General features: G+C 36.8%; 1 protein-coding gene and 1 long non-coding RNA gene across 3 annotated transcripts in view; one reads left to right on the top strand and one right to left on the bottom strand.

Annotated features, from left to right (window-relative positions):
- Positions 1-20,542, bottom strand: part of Ubce2h (ubiquitin conjugating enzyme E2H) — a 37,717-nt gene extending 17,175 nt beyond the window's left edge. Inside the window, exons 1-3 of one of the 2 annotated variants that reach the window (XM_083108918.1) lie at positions 20,104-20,542; positions 19,258-19,605; positions 6,780-6,856 (exon numbers count right to left, since the gene is read on the bottom strand). In XM_083108918.1, coding sequence (XP_082965044.1) covers positions 6,780-6,856; positions 19,258-19,310 — 130 coding nt within the window. In that variant the 5' untranslated portion in view covers positions 19,311-19,605; positions 20,104-20,542. The remainder of the gene's footprint in view (positions 1-6,779; positions 6,857-19,257; positions 19,606-20,103) is intronic. The other variant, XM_083108919.1, reaches the window with a different exon arrangement.
- Positions 14,047-17,727, top strand: LOC145977166 (uncharacterized). Its single transcript, XR_014440446.1, has 2 exons — positions 14,047-14,084; positions 17,574-17,727. It is a non-coding gene; the product is annotated as an uncharacterized LOC145977166 (long non-coding RNA).
- Positions 20,543-20,608: the final 66 nt, after the last annotated feature.

A 20,608-nucleotide genomic window follows, 5' to 3' on the forward strand; every position in this document is an offset into this window, starting at 1 on the left:
AACAGGGCCGGCTCTCCTAGGGCGAGTGGAATCCTCGGGCGTGTTGAAGCATCGCGCTAAAGTGGGTCACCACGAAACGGAGCCCACGGCATCTCCGATGTAACGTCGTCAATCGCTCGTTTATAACCATTCCCAAACGACCATAGCGCTTTGTGCAATAAAGTGTACCATATGCGCGCGATCGTATTTATCTACGTGGTAAATAACCGTCGCGAAATATCATCGTCGAAACGCCGCATATGACTGAATAAACTAATTTTCTCGACCAATTCTACCCATGCACTCTCACTTTTCACGCTACAGAAGCGCTCTGTGGATCTCTCATACCCTGAGAAAAAAAGTTGTTAACTTGACTAAACCGCTCAACTAAATTATTGTTTTTTAAATTTAAATATTTAAATATTTAAATATTTAAATTAAATACGACATATTAAATCTAACATGACATCTATTTAACTTAAATATTTAAATATTTCAATTTAAAAAATAATAATTTAGTTGAATGGTTTAGTCAACAACTTTTTTTTCTCAGTGTATCTTATATATTGGGATTTCTTATATTTCACATATCAGGATCTCATATATAATATAGATTCTTCGATAAATTTAGACTCGGGAGATTTTTCTTCTCGATGAGAAAGTTCTGAGGATCTTTCATAACCTGAGAAAAAAAGTTGTTAACTTGACTAAGCTGCTCAACTAATTATTGTTTTTTTAATTTAAATATTTAAATATTTAAATTAAATACGACATATTAAATCTTACATGACATCTATTTAACTTAAATATTTCAATATTTCAATTTAAAAAATAATAATTTAGTTAAATGGTTTAGTCAACAACTTTTTTTCTCAGTATATCTCATATATTGGGATCTCTTATATTTCACATATCAGGATCTCATATATAATATAGATTCTTCGATAAATTTAGACTCGGGAGATTTTCTTCTCGATGAGAAAGTTCTCGATTCGAAATATCTTTCGATGTGTGAACAGTACTTAAAGCAATTCTTCACGCGGCTCAATCTTATCGACGAACGCTTTTGCCGGTCTAATAATAATGCCACTCGCTTCGCAAAAGACGCGGTATCAGCGAAACTCTACTGGAATATTACATATTTAAATTGTACAAAATTCGTTGAAAGCTTTATCGAATTCAACAAAATATGCTCAACAAAGTGCAATTTCGCAAAAAAATGCTCATATAATTTTTAAAGTTTTTAATGCAATTTAAATGCCGTCTAACTAAATCGACTAACAAACAATAAAATACGACAGGAACTGGTTAATCATACAGCAAACAACCGCGCCTAAGCATCTCATTATGCTTTCCATGCATCAGTTTGCATGCATAATGTGCAGACGACGTATATATTATTACAGCAAACTCAAAAGAGATGAAAGGAATACCTCTGACTGACTTTCTTTCACTCACTCGCTCATTCACTCATTCGCTCTCTTCTCTCTTTCCTTCCTCTGTCTCTTTCCTTCCTCTGTCTCTTTCTCTCTTTTGCCGGCAGGAAATAAAGTAATCTTATCATTCAGTAATCTTTAGCCTGGTTCGACGATCAATTACTTTTTTCCAAACAAGATATTGCCGCTTTGAAAAATGACACACATTGCACATAGAGAATACAGGTGATCGTGTGAATTGATCATTAAAAGTCATCTATTTTTTATTTTACATTATTTTCACTTCGTAATCGCTAATTCAGAAATTTCAGGAATTTTACAACTTTTAGATATCTCTTATTATTAATTCTATGCACTCGTGATATGTCGAAATTAGGATCATTAATAAAATACGATATATAAATTATTTTAATTGGGAAAAAGTAAATATTTTTTATTAAACAGAATTACGTAAAACTAGACGAAAGAGAGATAAGATAAACTGAGAAATTAATTTATGGAAGAGTGGAAACAAGAAAATCTATTTGATATTTCTCGCAAAAGTTACGATTGTGCAAATCAACTGTATCAATAACGTTAATTTTAACATATTACGCGAATCTTAACAATTGATAGTAATTAACTGTATCGTAATATGAATGAAATTTTTTTTTGTTTTAATGCAAGCAAAACCTCACGAAACGATGATTGGGCAAGATTGTAGAAACTTTTGCGCATGCCTCCGATATCGAGACATTTTAAATGGAGCCGGCAGCCGCTCAAGAGCTCCAATACATTAGTACGAAGTCAAGGTGAATGCATTATGCAATCTTAAAGCGTGATTAAAATCAAGGCGGAAAGCGATGAGAGCGCAATATTGACATCGAGCGAAACGTTCATTCGTATTCTAAACACAAATGCTATAAATATGATCAATTTTTTGAAACGTTGGTCTTTCTACAATATTTTTTGTCTAATAAACAACGAATATATTTATACATCGCGTTATGCAATTCCTCATGTCGCGTGATGCGATTATAAAGTAAATATCGCCACTAATTCCAAATATGCAAACTCAATCAAACGTGTCTTTTTAAACAAGTAGAACTACTGAGCCAGCAGATTTAAAACACATTATTATTCTACGCATACACTACACAAATATACCTATCGTAATTTGAATCAATATATATAAATAAATAAGCAGATATCACAGACTGGATCTTCTTATTAAAGTACGTAATGCGTAATATCGATATTCGTGATAATTGACAATTCTGCGATGTTATATTGTTCGAAAGATTATATGCATATCATATACGTTAAAATAAATTTGCACTTTTATTGCCTTATTCGCATGAAAATATTGCACGTGTAAGCAAAATTACATTTTTATCTCATAATATATCATATCTGGCAAAATCAATCGACATAGATATGATCTTCTACCATTTCTCTCAATCAAATCACGTATATAATATTATCTAGCGTATAGCGTATATAATACCATCACGTATAATATTATCTAGCACACATTTCTTTCGTGAAAATCATAATGCAATAAATTTTCATTTCTCTTTAACGAATTTCATTTATATGTAAATCTTGAAATTGACTTTGAAATTTATCAACCGTTTTTACAAGTTCTATGAAAAAAAAATAATTAATAATTGTCGATAATATAATCCAAGTAAAGTTCCGTCGCGAATAATAATAAGTTGCTCAAAGTAGTTAGAATATTCTCCAACGACATTTGCCAAGTTTTAATCGTTCAAGAGAGGGAAAACATGTCGTATAGTCACGAATTTCTCAAAGTTTATGCTACGTTTGAATGCAATCGAGGAAGAGCTGTTAAAAACCTTTGTTCACCGACATCCCGCAGTTTGCCGTTCACCAAATCTATTTCCAACGCTTGTGTGCAGAGCGCGAATATCCGATATGTAACTGGAATTTAATTCACGTTTGAGAACTAATAGTCCACCGAAGCGATTCTCGATCGGAATTTGATAATTATCTTCAGCAATTAATAAAGTCGCGGAGATTCATTGACTTGTATGAATTTATGCAGTAACTTACGTAATGAGGTATAGCATAAAAAAAGGCTGCATCATTGTTACATGTACACATTTATATGTACGTATGCATTACATATTTACATACACATATATTACATTTTAAATATTTAAATAAATAGATACATGTACATGTATAATATATAATCATATATACGAAATGAGATTGCAAAGATCTTCAATAATCTCAATAATCAACATTAATTTAGCAATATCGGGATGAAAGTATCAATCAACATTAATTTAGCAATTTCGAGATGAAAGTATCAATATTTTATATCCATTCGAATTTGCAAGGGATATTCAATAGCGGTCTAAAGTAATTAAATGAACGAATTGATTAGTTCGTATTCTAATATTACGTTAACATTAACACACATGGCTGGCTAGATTTGAAATCCTATATTTGAAAGGATTTATTTACATAAAATAACTAAATGTCCTGAAAATATAAGAGAAAATAAAACAACTATTAATTAACGTCAAAGATATTAGAGTAATTTCGCTAAAACAATTGGACGGAATTAGCGCATGATCTGTAGCAGGATTTAAAACGCTACGAGAGTATTTAAAAAAGTTGTTTCATTAGAGTAAACTTATAAAAGTTTCTCTCGTAATACGCTTTATTGTATTTTAAATACTTGTTTCGTATACATTTCCAGAATTTAACCGAACAAATAGACCGATAAAAAAAACCGATAAAAAAATGCGCGAGCAAACAATTATTTTATTTCTCGTTTAAAAACAAATCAAGAGATTTATTTGATATATTTCGATAATTTTAATTTTGCAAGACGAGATTCAAATATCGCTTGAAAGATTTTCTAATTAATTGATAGAGACACAGTTATGTCCTTTCTTTCTCGTAATTAAAAAACTTCAACAATATTCCATGAATAGCGCTAATAGTCCACTGCTTCCGTTCAACGCTTTCATCTATTTTACGACTAGAAAATGAACGCATGTAAACGAACTCGTGCGCAAGCAGCTGCATCATTTGCCGGGGAGGGGGGAGAGGGGTTTGAAACACGATCTGATTTACATCATTCGGGGATAGTCCGATGATGCTAATTCGACAATGGCAAGTGAAGGGCAACTAGACAAGCGAAGCCATACACGCATATGTTGAGAAAAAAAAAGAATACATAAAATTGACTATGCGATTACGAGCTACATAACGATCGATCGTGACAGATGATATATTCAAATACTCTGTATTATTAGCGTCGCTCTTTCTCTAACACCAGAAATCAGATCCAGCAGATTGCTAAGCTCTTCTTAATCTATCGCAAATGCTACAATTAATGGATTTGAGAGCGGATGCAAAATTTTTCTTTAAGAATAAATTAATGTTTCATTATTGCTCCAAAAAAAATTGTATTTATATCCCTTCATTTTCCAAGGAAATAAAATAACATGTAGCATATTAAGATAATGCAAGATGTATTTTTTTATATAAATACAATTTTTTAATAGAATAAAAATTTTTTAATGATGCTTTAACAACATAAAGAATATATTAACGTTTTAATTGTGTAAGTTAAAAATATGATGTGCTACATTTTATATAATTCTTTTCCTATTTGAACTTTCGAATTTTGTACAGATCTTATACATATTTTAACGATATATAACGCAAACGGCATCGAATCCGATTACGTTGAATATCACGTTTCTACAATTTGTTCGGGCAATCCAGAAGAAGATTATCCTGCGGTACGTTCTGCCGCAAATGTAGCATATCTCGTCAGAGTAAAAGCCCAAGTCTCCCGGAGTTTGGTCTTAAGCAAATGAAGTTATACTCACGGATGCAGCTGCACCGCTTCAAAGGACCTATCTGAAACGCGATCTAATTTAAAGAGTTAACGAACGAAGGTAGTCGCGCGATTTCAACTGATTTACCACGCGATCTGAGGGTCAAGAAACTTTCATCTTTGGACGGCATGCTTTCCACCGTGGCAAAGCGAAATTCATTACGCGATTATAGAATTTCAGTCGACCCGCTAAAATGAGCACAGCAAATTGATGAAATCACGAATCCGTAAATTTGTTTCGTTCACTGCGGAATCGCGATTTCTTTATTCTCAAGCAACAACAATCCAATCTCTTCATCAGTTTACAACTGATTATTCCTATTTTATGTTGATCATCACGATTTCCATTTATTCGATCACGATTTGAATTGAGAGAAAAAAGTTCGATTTTATGAATCTTTTTTTTTCGTAATAAAAATTTATACAAATAAATTTTATGCGATAATCTCTTTTTCGACAGCTGTCTACGAAACAGTCTGCAACCTGTTATATCCGCAGTAAGCGGATAAACACATACAGCTATGCCATTATCGTCGACACGATCTGCTTGAAAGCGTTCTCTTAAGGACAGCTGTATGCGTCTCTTTCGTCGAGTCAAGGAACTTTCTTTCACGAGAGACGCTTGCCAATCGATAATATGCTTCACACGTATGTCCAGCAAACCGAGAAAATCGCAAGTACGAAGTAGTTGCATAAGTGTTTCCGGTTCTGAGAGATGCGCATGAACTTTGGAATATCGTGAAGTGAAAACGTATGAAACGACTCATGTTTTAATCATATTCTATCTTACGATAGCAGGTGCGAAAACTTTAAACTTTACGATAGATTAATGTTTAATCTGTATAATAGAAATAAAAAGCATGCAAACTAATAAAATACATGTTACCAAATGTGTCATCAAATTCGTTAAATTGTTAGCAATCTAAATTATAAAGATACTAGATAAGCGGCGCGCTTTTTCAGACATGTGTTTTAATTCCAGTAATAATGTAATAATGATAATAATAGCAATTCAAGGTGATACACAACTATAATATTGAACGTACAAAAAACGCGAAGGACATCCATCGAGCATTAATGTGCCTTCAATATCAGGTAAAATTACAGTGATAAACATTTTTGTCCGTAATTGCAGAATCATGTAGAATTTGCTGATTACAAAATTATATCGTATCTTATTTGAAGACGAATATACAAAATCGCAATCAAATATTTTACCGAACCAAATTATAATAGTCCTAATTATCACCCTATGTATCCTCAGTGAATTACAGAAGAAAGATAATTATAACGAGAATTAAATTAACTATTACAAATGTACTACAATTATTGTAAACGATACTATCAGTACAAAACGTTGCGCATAATGTGGAACAATTCAATTACATTCAAATGATTATTCCAAATTGATCTCAAATAAAATTTAGTTCCATATATTGCACGCGTTTCTTGTTTATAATACAATATTATACATATAATATAAAAACAGATATACTCACTCCCTCGTGGACCATAGAACTTGACGGAGAATTCATTTAATCCTCCTAGGATTGTCACCTCGTGTTTGCTTTCTATTCTGTTTGGAGTAAAGAAGTTAAGGAAAACCATGTTTCTCTTTTTTTCATCGCATTATGCGCGCCTCTGCACCTTTCTATGGCGGGAAAAGACAAATCACAGGTTAGTTGTCGACGGCGAGAAACGAGACAGTAATCAGTGTAACGATGCACTTGGAAAATTGAAACAGAGGTATAAGAAAAGATGTAAAACTGTGTCGGAGACCGCGGCGGAGCGTTACAGCCAGCATACGACTATCTAACTGGCACAATACACATACATGCTGAGTGACAATGCAAATCCGTAACAATTTTTTTCTTTTCTCTTGTTTGTTTTGTTAAAATTTATATGGTTCAAATGTGAATTAAACTTGTAGTAACATCTTTAAATCACGCAACTTTAATTCTATCGCTTCATGCTGGCTCGTGGTTTATATGTACGTTTAAATATAAATAGAAACGTGTGTGTATGTGTGTACGTTAATTGTTATATATATATATTTTTTCAATATAAATTTAGAACATATAAAATTTTGTTTTAATAATATAATTTCAATGATAAATTTTTTATATAAACTATGTCATGAAAATTCAAGTTTAAATTTACAAATATTTATAATGAAATTTGAATGAAATGAAATGAAATTTTTTATACATATTTTTGTAAAAATTAAATCTAAATCTTCAAAAATGTATATTTATATTCATAACTTAAATTTAAATTTTTGCCGATCTTAAAAGCATATCTTCTACTTCTAAAAAAATTTGATAAATTAATTATATGTTTTCGGAAAGAAAATATTAAAAATCTGTAAAAAAAAAATATTGCAATTTTCATTTATCACATTGCAAAATTATGATAACACAACATCCCTGATGAAGACAACACACGCTCAAACAGGACAGGGATTGCAGGGAATAAACTCTCGCATACATACATCATTAACTAAAACTTGCTAGTGGAGGTCGCTGGCTCGCTTATCGCTTGTGTAAGAATAAAACTTTCGATGCGTACATTAGAAAGTGCTTATCTAAACGGTGTTGCGCGTAAAAAAAATGAGTTACCGTATTGCTCTCTCGGGAGACGAAACTCCGTTGCGTATGAAACGCAAGCGAATTTTTCAACGATAATTATGTCGAAGCAAGTCGCAAACCATCTCGTTCGAATGCATAAAAATCTCAAAGAATTTTTCGCCGCAAAAATTAAGCGATTAAATCGAAATACCCATGCAATCTAAGTGTCAAATTGTTTGTTAAGTTTCGCGTTTACAGTATCACGCAATAATCTTGCGATTCTCTTTCGGAGAGTGCGCTATATTGTAAAATTCATAGTCATACATTTATCGCAAAATCTGTATCGCGCGTGGCGCGGCAATAAAAACCCATTTTAATTAAATTATTTAACAACCTCACTATGCACACGTAAAACGCGGAAGCACTTTTTTAACGCGTCGGAATAAAAATGTCAATTTAAAATTCTCGCGTCGTAAAGCGACATAAAAGCTGCTGAGATATCCAAATCAACCTTGTACATTCACCGTAACGATAAATTAACATCATAATGACGTTGACGTGCTTTGAACACATTTTTCATGTCTACATCTAAACACGTACAAAATCTATTGAAACAAAAATTTTTCAAGATAATCGCTTATATCCTGTCTTAAATTTTCGATTTTTATCGATCTCAGATGCTTAAAAGCGGTGCTTTTTGCGAAATAAAATATCGTACTTGCAATTTTTTTATTCCGTTGTGGAAAATTATGGAAAAAGGAAAAATCAAACGTGCATGACGTGTAACACGCATATCGTTATTCGACTTACGGTAACACTTTTTCCTCGATGTTTCGCAGCGAACGGTTACAGGCTTCGTTCAATAAATGCGAACGGCTCTTTTTGCTCTCACTTATAGAGACAGCTTCCAGAATTTTGTTATTCGCAGCATCACGTTTCGCGAACGCAATTCCGTAGCCGCTCGTGTTCTCTCAACATGCGATGATGGCGCGCTGTAAACATATATTGCACGAATCCCTCGCGCAGCATCGTTCCCCGCGAACAATGAACGGATGCTCCGAGGAAATAACCTGGTGGTTGTGAATCGCACGTGGGTCTCGCCCCGTTTACACGCGCGCGGCTTAATCGTTCTCTCGTTGCGACACGCGATAGCACGCCCTCGTCACGCGGCATCGATTAGAGCGACTATACCTCCGCCCCCACATTTCATCCGGGGCACCCCAGCAGTTGAAGCTACAAGTTTCTTCTATTATAATATCGAGTAATTACATAAACTATAAATTGTTACGTTAAAAGTAGTAACGTTTCTTACAATGGCTGCGTTCAGCAGGAAAAGCTGCTTTGCAACTGTTGTAAAATTCGTAAATCTGATTGGTGTATGCTCTTAGATTCAGTCAAAATTAAGAGCATACACCAATCAGGTTCACGAATTTTACAACAGTTGCAAAGCAGCTTTTTCTGCTGAACGCAGCCAATGTCACTTTTGACTTTTACTGGCTTTTAATCAACGAAGTTTTGAAATTTTTAATATCTCATAAAAAATGCAGACAAGCGTCCATAGGTCTGTTGCACAAAATTTCACCAGCTTGAGGTTGTGAATTTCATTTTTGACTTAAATTAAAATTAATGATGCGTAGATTACGAGTATGCAAATTTCCAGACGGACCGAGTTACCGTTTAATTTTCATCCTTATAAAAATTTTCATTTTTACCCTTGTAAAAAAATACCTTTACCGGCGATTTTTCACGGTACGATAACTCGATTCACCAAAAATGAAACTCAACCCCGAGTTGGGCAGCAGATGCCGTACTCTTTATAAAAAATTTTTTACACTCTTTTAAATTTTCTCTATTTTTTTATTCTCATTTTTATAAATTTGCTCATATCTACTTTCACGATTTTACATTTATTTTAATCATGTTAAAAATGAAGCGAAAGAGAAGCAATATGTCTGCTTGAGAGCAGAAGATTGCTGGCAAGGAACGTGAGTTGACGTCGCAATAAAAATTGCAGTCGGTACTTGAAACAGAAACCCGCTTGATATCTCTCCCGATGGCGAGACATGAAAAAGATAAGATATGAAACGCTCGAAAAGTACAAAGGAAAATTTCGTGACGGAAGGGAAGGAAATCGCATCGGGAATCACCGCGCGTTTGCATTTCGATTCGAGCCAATCTCTCATCGCGAATCATCGAACAATCGCTTTTCTCCGCGTACAGTCCGCATATACGTGAGTTATCATTATCGTGACGAGAGAGAGGGGCACCTGAAAGTCGTAGTTACTTTTTCTGGCACGGAATCCGCAATCGTAGTCGGCCTTTCCCCAGCGCGTTACTCCATTATCGTAGAATAATGGAGATATCATCTCGCGTGTAGGTCTCATCAAACGATCATCTCTATTCATGTGCTCTAATATACACACGGCTGAATTAGCCGTGGTAAGCATTCTGTTACGAGGAACGGAGGCATGTGCGTCTGACAGACGCGCATCCAACGCGCGTTATTAGAGAGCAGCCTCCGTATTTCAACGTTGAACGCTGACATCGGAAGGTTGGAAATTGAAAAATCAATTAAAAAAGATACAAAAACAAGTTATTCCTACAGATATATGAAAAATATCAGGTTTATCGAGAGATAAATAGAAAATATTTATCTTGAAAATCTTCCATAATTTGGCGTTCAATTTTACATTTTAATTTCGAATGTTTATTTTTACGCGGTGAGAAACGAAATGTATTATTTGAAAATGCGAGATGCGAAATTAAGGGAGAAAATGATGTCGTATTTGTTTCAGGGCAAATTAACGGTACTCGATGTTTTGCGCGAGAGTGAGATAATTTCAAACGAAACAACTGTTGGCAACAAATTCACGCATCGACGAGCAAGCGAAATGCGTTACAACGATACAATAACAGAATCCCGGAATACGTTGTAGAAAATGAGCGCAACGTTTAATTCAATTGAATGACACGCCCGTCGAAATTGTCCGAACGGAAGTCTCTAACGGCCATAACGCTCCAAGGATTTCACATTCCCATCGGTGGAGCTGTAATACGCAAGATACACCATAAACGAACAGGGACGACGGACGGAAACGATTGCTCAATCCCGGGGGACCGTTACATTCTCTCATTCTACCCGCGCAATGTTGCTGTTTACAACGTTGAGCGAGCCGAGGACGCATTCGCCTTTCCTTCCACAGATTTACATATCTATCCCATATACATTACTTTAATGCCATTTTACCGAACGGTTTTCGTAATTCTTTTTCATCTGTCGTGCTTCCTCAATATCACGATCATATATTCAAGTAAGAAAAATCGAGGCTAAATTTATGTTCCAGAAAATTTAAAAAAGAAAAAAGCCGGAGAGGAAGAATCTATGATTGAAAATAAATAAAACAAATTAATAATAAAACACACACACACACATTTATAAATATTAGGTACGTTCACAGATAAAGCTGAGACTTTTATGGGACAATGATTTTAATCGTATACTTTATAGTGTAAAAACATTATCAAAAAATGTATATATTACAAAATAAATTTGAACACACAATTAAATGTAGCACAAGGTAGAAAGAAAATTCAGGAAAGAAATACACAGAAATAATTAACTGCGATGAAAGTTAATGACATAGGAGGAATCGACGGAATAAACCTTCTGCTTTCTAACGCAAGTTAATATAAATTATGTTTGAATCTGAAACACACGATCACGTATATAAAAGGTATCCATAAAGAGCACGATAGATGGAATGTTTGCCGAACCAAAGGAATCGCGAGATGCGTAATGAGAGGTTTTTCATTTTCTAACGCGCAGCGTTTTATGACTTTATGAGAGAAAAACGAGGGGAAGAGAGTTGGCGACTTTGCAGAAATTGCGGACGTAGCACGATCGAAGGATTCGATTTCTAATTTCGCAGTGCGATTGTAAAAAGAAAAAAAAGTGATCGGAACTTTGCGATAAAATTATCAACGAGAGGAAAAATCGTTACAGATACATATCTCTCTCTTTCATCCCTCTAATATTTTCTCTCAATGAAAGACAATGTTTTGTCGACAGATTCAACGAGAGAAAATATAGTATAACGTTATTTCAGGTATAAAATTATTCCAATTAGAATTTATAAAATAAATAAGAGGCATTCAAGCGAGACCTGCTCTCTGTTTGTAGTGTCCCCGACATTCTCGCTGTTGATGTTTCATGTGCTTCCCGCAAAGAGACGACGCGATGCATTCCGTTTAAATAATCACACATGCGGAAAGACCTTCGACTGGATGGCGACGGATTGTCCGCAAAAAAGCCGCAGACGAGATGGCCTGTATTTTTACGGCGCGCTCATCGTTAATTAATATCACATGCGCGAAACACGCGGAAACCCGTAAATGATACGCACTTTGCAGTGAAACCGCAACGCGATAATCTATCCTATTCCACTCGTGTATGCAAAAGCGCTCTCAAGCCTTTATGGTAAGCCATTAACGATCTCGCCTCCCTCTCTCTCTCTCGAGTGTGTCGTTAATTATGGCATAATTGATTAATTTGGACATTGGATACACACAAGGAGACTTCTCTACGAGCAAATAGCGCGTATATCCCAAATTACATTAGTCCGCAAAATCTATCCACATTGTAACGTCGCGAATAGTCACGGCAGTCCCGCCGGGATTCATATCGATGTGATTTATCGCGATCGAGTATAACCCGGACGATCCCCCCGCCGTCGCCGCCGGTGATTTCGAACCGGCGAATCAAGCGAATCTGAGGAACAATATCGTAGATCGTTTCGCGATGTCGTATTAATGGATTGCGGATGAATTCGCTTCGCTTGCGACGAGTATCGATTTATGACGCGCAATTATCGCGGGTACATCTAGGATGCTTGAATATAGACAGAGGTGGATTTTATAAAAATAACTATTAATAAAAAAATCGTAATAAAAAATAAACAAAATGTATAGTTCTCACTTGAAATGTTGCCGAATAAAAATCCTCTAAATTTTCCTATCATTACAAATTTAAATTATTAGAACACTGTTGCTCGCATTAAAGGCATCTCCTATAAAACCGAGCTATTATACTCGACGATCTACACTATATATAGAAAGACCAATTATCCGTACGTTAAGTATTGAAAATACTCTGGTTGAGGATAGCTACAAAGCTTCAAAGAAAATATATGACATTAACTCGGCGCATACTCTCAAGCGACAAATAAGTATTGCGTAACGAGCGATAATCCCATATAAGCGGCTTAAACTGTAGTCGACGAGCGCGAGGAGCGAGAGAAAGCGAGAAATTTATCTCTAATAAAGATCCGCATTTTCAATTATATCCGCGCGTACTGCGTCGAGCACAAAAGCGCGGGTCGTGCATCGCATTCTGTTGTCACACAATCGTCTCGGAAAACGCGCGGCCGTTTTTATCGCGGCTTCCCACGACGCGCATGAAACGCGTATATCATCGACATTAAACGAGGAGCGCGTCTAATTACTATAATTAGGTACAATCCACGACGTGCGCAAAAGGATTCGACTTTGGAAACCGTTAAGAATAAACGTCGTAAGTCGCTCCGTTTACGGTGAGCACCGTTTCCGTCATCCTAAGAGGTCTTGGAGCGATAATTAACAATCCGAGTATCGCCTTCCGATATACAATGCGCATCAAAATTACTATACTTTCTCTCGACTACGAAAAAAGAACGAAGACTGTGTCAACGTATGATATTTTTTAATACATAATCAATAAAAATTGCGAGTTTAATTTTCAAGGATGTAAAAGGAAAGAGAGAAAACGAGTAATAGAGTTGAATTTTTCAGTTTAATCGCCAACTAGAACTTCACTTGATCAAATTTTAATATAAAAAAGGAGAAAGTTTTCATAATTCTCTACAAACTTTTTAACTCTCTCTCTTTTTCTCCGCTTCTAAAATATCTCTCGCAACCTAAAACACCCTGGATACAGGATGAAACGATCGGCACTTCCCACGCAATTATGCAGCAAAACGCAAGGTCCCTCGTATCTTCGCTTTTGCAGCGTGTATTAAATGACGTCGTCCGCATGAATGGTACGGGAGAAGGGAAAAACAGAAAACGCAGAAGCAAGACAACGACGACGACGGTGGGGGAACTGCGGTAAGGTCGATCAGCTGGCGAACGAACAAAGCAGCGAGGAAGGAAGACAAAGAGTGCACGCGCGTCGGAGGAGAGGAAGTTTGTACGCAAAACTTTGTAATTCAACTGAATATATAAAGCATGTGTATAAAGCACGACGTAGGCGAATTCACCGAGCAGTCGAGCAAAGTGGGCCGCAACTTTTACGCGCCGATGCTCTCGCCACGGGAGAAATAACGAAAAAAATATCGAGACGGGTCGATTTCCGCGCGTACTTGTCCCTTTAAAGTCAACGAGGAATAGAAAACTCGTAGACGAGAATATAAGAGAAATATTAAGAAATGTGAGTGCGAATCGATTTTTAAATATACCTCGTATTTTTATTTTTCAAAAATAGTAAAAAAATAATAAAAAAAAATAAAAAATTCAAATAAAAAAAATTATAATAAATAAAATAAAATTATAACTAACTTAATCGACTTATGCAAGTGTACGATTCAATCGCGAGACAATTATCGCTGAAAATAAAAAAGATAATTCAATGTACGATAATCTTTCGCGAAATCGCGATATCATGGACGTGAGAATAAAATAATAAAAGTTTATGGAGAGAGACAAGCAAAGTAGGAATAGCGAAGCACAGTGAGCAGGGCTTAAAATAAACTAACTGGTCACTGCTATGACTAATACATCGTTTGCCGTGCAAACGAAAGACTTTCCAGAAACTCTAAAACGCACTAGCGGAACAAACGGGAACGCGGACGCATCCAATTTGTTTCGCTCGTCGAGGCGCTTGCAACATTAATGCATGCTTCAACGTAGCGTAATCAATATCATGCGGGACGAGAAAAAAAAAAAACTGGCATCGGACGAAGAAGGCATCGTTATTTAAGATCGACACTCGCATTTTTAATCTCTTCATTTACTGAAAAATTATTTTGTTCAACCCTAAAGCGAAAATTTCTGGCCGCAGGTTCCGAAACGCATCACGTGCATTCGTCTTAACCAGAAACATATGTACGAAACGCATCGCTTTTCATAAACATTCATTTGAACAGAGCGTATCGTGCTCTGCGCACTTCGCGAAATAAGAGATATCGCGTGATTTAAGGTCAGCTTATACATTGCTAGTAGTTTATATCCGTTCGTCTCAATTTAGAGATATTAATGCGTGATATATGATTCCAAAATATTGCGAAATCGTGAACATCATTTCTACTTATTATGCCAGTCACGAAGAAAATCATCGCCAAATGAAAAATATGATTTTAAAAATATATCGCTCGCATGTTTATGCACGTCTGATTATTCCTATGTTATCACGATAAACAAAGAATATTTATCAGTAGTTAAGTAAATTCCAGTACGCTGCCCTCTGATAAAGCGGATGTTTCTCGATTAGCTCGATGTTTCTCGATCGCGAAAATGTAATCACCCAATATAAAGCAGAGTCATATATTACGATTCGTTTCTCTTTCGTGATCTTTCATGTCCTATACAAAAGAAACATCTAATAAGAAAGAAAAAAAAATTTCTTCTAAAGCTAATAAATTTTCAACACAAATAATAAAATAAAGATAGAAACAAATAATAAGTAATAAAAAAAAGAATAAATCACAAAATGTGATTTTTAAATTTCAACACATTCGTTAAATAATAAGATAATTAAAATCAAATTGTAAATAAAACAAATTATTTTAGATAACAGTTTCTAGTGATTTCACTCTCTTTGTATATTCTCACTCTCTTTACATTCACTAAAGATTGCGAAAAATCCATGATAATTTTAAGGTAAAAATCGTTATTCAGAAAATCGAAGAAACGGTTGATCAAACTCTTTTGCCATTCGCATAATCATTTATTGTCATTTTCCACGCGCAAATGTAATAATGTCGTAAAAAGCAGCTATTTCTCATATTTCTACATCTCGTTTAACCTGTAACCTCTGCCGAGAATGCGAATTTAATAAGCCGTTATGGCGAAAGGACTAACGAGCTTTGCTGAGGTGCTAACAAATTGGATTATCAAGCCGCGCGAGATATTCCACCTGTTATGAATACCAGCGAATACAGGACGCGATGTATGATAAAATTAAGCATGATGAGAGGAAGTGATGTGTATATATCGATTAGAGTCATGCATCTCATGCTCATTCTACGCACGCTCGTATACGAGAATAATCTCGATGCCGCGATGTTTGCGGTTCGATACGACACGAGCTACGCATTTCGCAAAGACCCCGCGGGCCAAGAAACAGCGAATGTGCATGTTGTTTACGTTCGATTCATATCTTGCAGCTAGAATAAGCCGCGCGTTCACGAGTCGAAAATTCTACTTTCGATCATCTAAAATCATATAAAATAATTAGTATATCGATTCTATAGATTAAAATAGCACGCGCCAATGTATAAAAAATCTATAAAAAGTGAAGATATCCTTTAAAATTTTAAGCAAAGATATCTGTTTTCCAAGTGCTTCTTTGTTATTTATTTCTTCAATTTTACTTGCTTCGATCGTAATCGTTATTTTTGGGTCTTTTATGTGTCTTCTTTTTCCAGTTTTTTTTTACATATTACAGTTTTTTACATATTGCGATAATATCGTAATGTTACAATGCGCGATAAACGTATCGCCCTGTCAATCTTGTTCGCTTGCTCGAAATACTTTTCTTCGGTATAATTAAATGCACGATGTATTTCTCGAGAAATATGGTATATTGATTCATGCATCTCTGTATCTCTTTCTCCCTTTCTTTCTTTCTCTCTTTGAGTCTTTTCTTCGCCGCTCTGTAATAATTCCCGACCTTCGAACCCGCGTTGAATATATCATGATGAATAAAAGAATTATATTACCGATGAGCTATCATTCATGTCACATAAAAAATCTGATAACGCGTATAAAAGAAAGGAAAAAACTGAAGTATATCGAAGTATCGAGAATTGGAGTTCTCGCTCGTTTTGTGTGCTTTGTAGACAAAGAGAAATACTAAAGGCGTATCGCGAGATTATGGAATTAAACAATAAATGTTGATTACAAATCGGCGGAATTGACGTTAATAAAACTTCTCTTGTTCTCCTTATCTGTGTGTATTATCTCTCAAACGTATCAGCTGTCTTGTGAAAGAAAGAGACACATCATCTGAATAGTTATCTATTTCAAGATCAAATTCTCCGAATTATTTTTCTAATTTAAAGACAAAAAGAGAAAAAGGAAATTCCGATCCAAACGAAATTCCGATCGTTTTCGTCGCCATAATTCATCGCTTACCGATCGGAATTAATAAGAAGCGACAATATATAACTGACCTTCGATAATCGATGTTGAAAAAAGCGGCCCATCACGTTTTCGGGCCGCATTGCATGACAAACTCTAGTCGCGAAATATTGTACATACATATCGACCCGTACGTACGTCAGTGCGACGAGAGATCATGCTATACACGTTAGAGACCATCGTCGCCGTTTTATTTTTACGCGCGTCTGCTAAGACGATTCTGTCACTTCGCTCGCGCTTCGAATTCGCCGAACGAGCGTGACGTCTCAATTAACGCTGTTCTCTTTCTACTCTCTGTGTCTCTATCTCCTTCTTTACGTCTTTGTCTCCTAGATTCCGTCCCGAAGAATAAGTCGCGGAATTCGAAGAGAGCTAAAGCGAAGACACCGGATCCCTCCGAAAGAAACGCTCTTAGAAAGAGAGACAAAAAAAATAAAAATAAAAAGAGAGAGAAAAACGGAAAAAATAGATAAAGAAAAAAAAGGAATTTTCAATAAACTTGTGTCTGAACATTGATCTCTCGGTTGTATCGCGATAATCAGTGCTAAATAAGCGTAACGCAGGTACGCGCTCCTTTTTCTCCTAATAGTTTTACGAAAGAGGAGCCCAAGATATTTATCTCAACAAAACAACCACTAAACCAACATATGTCCTCGACAATTTACGACATACAAGATCTTTTTTCACAAGCGTAAATAACAAGGCAGGTGTAAACCGAGAGTGGGAGGGAGAAAAGCCGAGTTAGAGAGAGGAAGAGAAAGAGAGAGAGAAAATGCGAAAGAAAAAGAAAGACAGAGAGGAAGGGAAAACAAAAGGAGTAGCGACGAGGCCAAACGAACGTGGTCGTCGTTAACGCGCGAGCGAGCAAGATAAACACGCGCTCGCACTCGCTCACGCCTGCCTCGCACGCACACGCGCAAGCGCCTAGAAGTCAGCTGGTTAAAAACAGCTGTGCCCAAACGTCGAAGCGCGGCGACGCAATGATGGATTAAATGTTCCCGCGACGATCGCGCGAATAAAATCAAATGCACACTGTATACGTAACATCATTATCGCGTAAACTTGATGTGAAATATTGTAATACGAGACTTAAATGGAGCAATATACACTAATAGACAAAAGAGAAATTGAAAATTTAAATGTAAAAGTATTTTGACGTTTTAACACATCACGTATATCATGTATAGTGTATATCTTGCTTAAAAATAGGTATCTTTTTTTCTTTTTAGCACATCTTGTTATTTTTCTCGCGCCGCCAATATAATAATTATCGTAGTCGATAATCATGCTCGATAAGCGAGTCAGCGAAATTAGCACATACACATAATTTACACATTTTATGTACAGAGTGCTGGAAAAGCTGGATATACACAATTATTAAGATTGTATCAAGAATCAGAAAGATGAGAAAGAAAATCTAAAAGAATATATCTCTTTGTACAAATTCAACGAAACGTTTCAATGTTTACATAAACCATTATTTAAGATTGTTTTTATAATTTGAAGGAGATATATGTTTAATTAGTTCATGAGAAAAGAAGCTTCGATAAAAATGTGTGATATATGAAACATATATGAAAACACTTATACACGAATTATATATTTTGAATATATATTTTCAATCTTTATTTACTGAACTCTAATCATGAATTTGAAACGTCAACATTCGAAATTTGAACGTCAATATTCTTAGAGTCGACGGTAAAAATATTGGAAAATGGTGTTTAATCGAATTTTCACGAAGAAAAAATCTTGCAGTGATAATCAACAAATCTGAAATTGTGTATTTGTGCAGCTTTTCATACACTCATGCGCGCACACACACACACACACACACGCAGGACACAAGCACAGGCGCACGCGTGCGAGGAGGACAGACGTTGGAATCGCGTCCCGCTCTCACATGTGCGCCACTACGCAAAAACGAGGAATGACAGGGGTACTTATCGGATACGCAGGCACAGCTTAGAGCAGAGAGAAGGGGAATTTTTTAAAAAAAGCGGCTCTCCAAGGATACAATTTGATAACGTCCGTGTCCATACGTCGCTTGCCGGCGCTGGGGGACGACATATTTATCGGTGCTCCTCGATCGTCGCGGTGCTGAGTTCGGCAGGAGACCTTCCTCGCCCCGCAGCGCTGCTGTTAGCGTCCACCACCACCACCTCCTCTTCCTCCTCCTCTCGATTCTCTCGCCGCGCGTGGATCAGCTGAGCCCGACAGACGATCCGCCGTGCCCCGGGAGGGCCTTCCCGATGAAAAACTCTTTTCGCAGAGAGTTCACGCTCTGCGGCCGTACTTCAACACTGTGGCAACGCGCACTTTTATCCCCCGACGATAATGTAAACGGAGCGTTATATTCAGCACACTGAACGACCGAGAGAGAAAGAGAGAGTCAGCGCGAGCGAAGAAAGAGGGGAATTGAGCTCGGGCTCGGAGGAAAGAGAGAGAGAGAGAGACACAGCAGAGACGCACACATCATGCACACACACACACACACACATGGACGGACGGACGGACGGAGGGAAGGAACGGAAAAAAAACAAAGACAACGCTCGCAAGCACGACGATCGACTAGTCGATCGACCGGATTCTCGAGTGAGGCCCTAACCGAAGGGCGAGAAACGCGTTTACGATTCGACGCGAGTAAACGCGACGTGGAATAATCCACCGCGAGGTGAAACGTCGTTCTTAATCCTTCCTTCCTTCTTTCCTTTCTGCGTACAAGCGTCGCATGTCGCGTGTACATATGTATATATGCGTGGTGTCATGTATGTTTATAAGCTCGTGAGAGCGATCCTTCTCTCTCTCTCTCTCTTTCTCTTCCTTGTTCGTTATCCCGAAAAAATAAAAGCTCGGCTACTACCAGACGAGAACGATTCGCCTCTTGCTCCACTTCCTTCCCGTCGTCGTCGGCCTTTCCTTGTGCGTGGACCAGGCCAGAAAGCACGGAGCTAGAGGATCATTTCGTCGATGACGAGTCCGCGTTCGTCGACTGCCGTATTTCACTCGCGACGGTTTGTCGCGCGCGCTCTCTTTGTCTCTCCCTCTCTCTCTCTTTTTGTCGCCTTTTTTCCTCGTTATCTCTGTCGTTCGCGTACGCGTACACACAGAAAAGAAATATTCCCGTCCTCCTGCCAGAGAGAGAGCCTATGCCAACCACCGTCGCGTAAACGCCTGTTCTTTCTCTCTCTCCCTCTCTCTCATGCACCCCGCGACCTATCAATCCGCGATCTTCGCCACCATCTGATTCCGTTCTCGTCGCTTGCACACTGGACTCTCCTGGCCTGGCCGACGCTGCTGCCTCTGACGAACAAGTCGGAGTAGCATCCCACGCATGCGCGTAATCTCTGAAAATTACTCGAGTGAAG

The sequence above is a fragment of the Camponotus vicinus genome, unplaced genomic scaffold (assembly GCF_025532165.1).
Source record: "Camponotus vicinus isolate PSW18456_S1 unplaced genomic scaffold, iyCamVici1.0 SCAF_9, whole genome shotgun sequence".
Lineage (NCBI taxonomy): Eukaryota > Metazoa > Arthropoda > Insecta > Hymenoptera > Formicidae > Camponotus > Camponotus vicinus.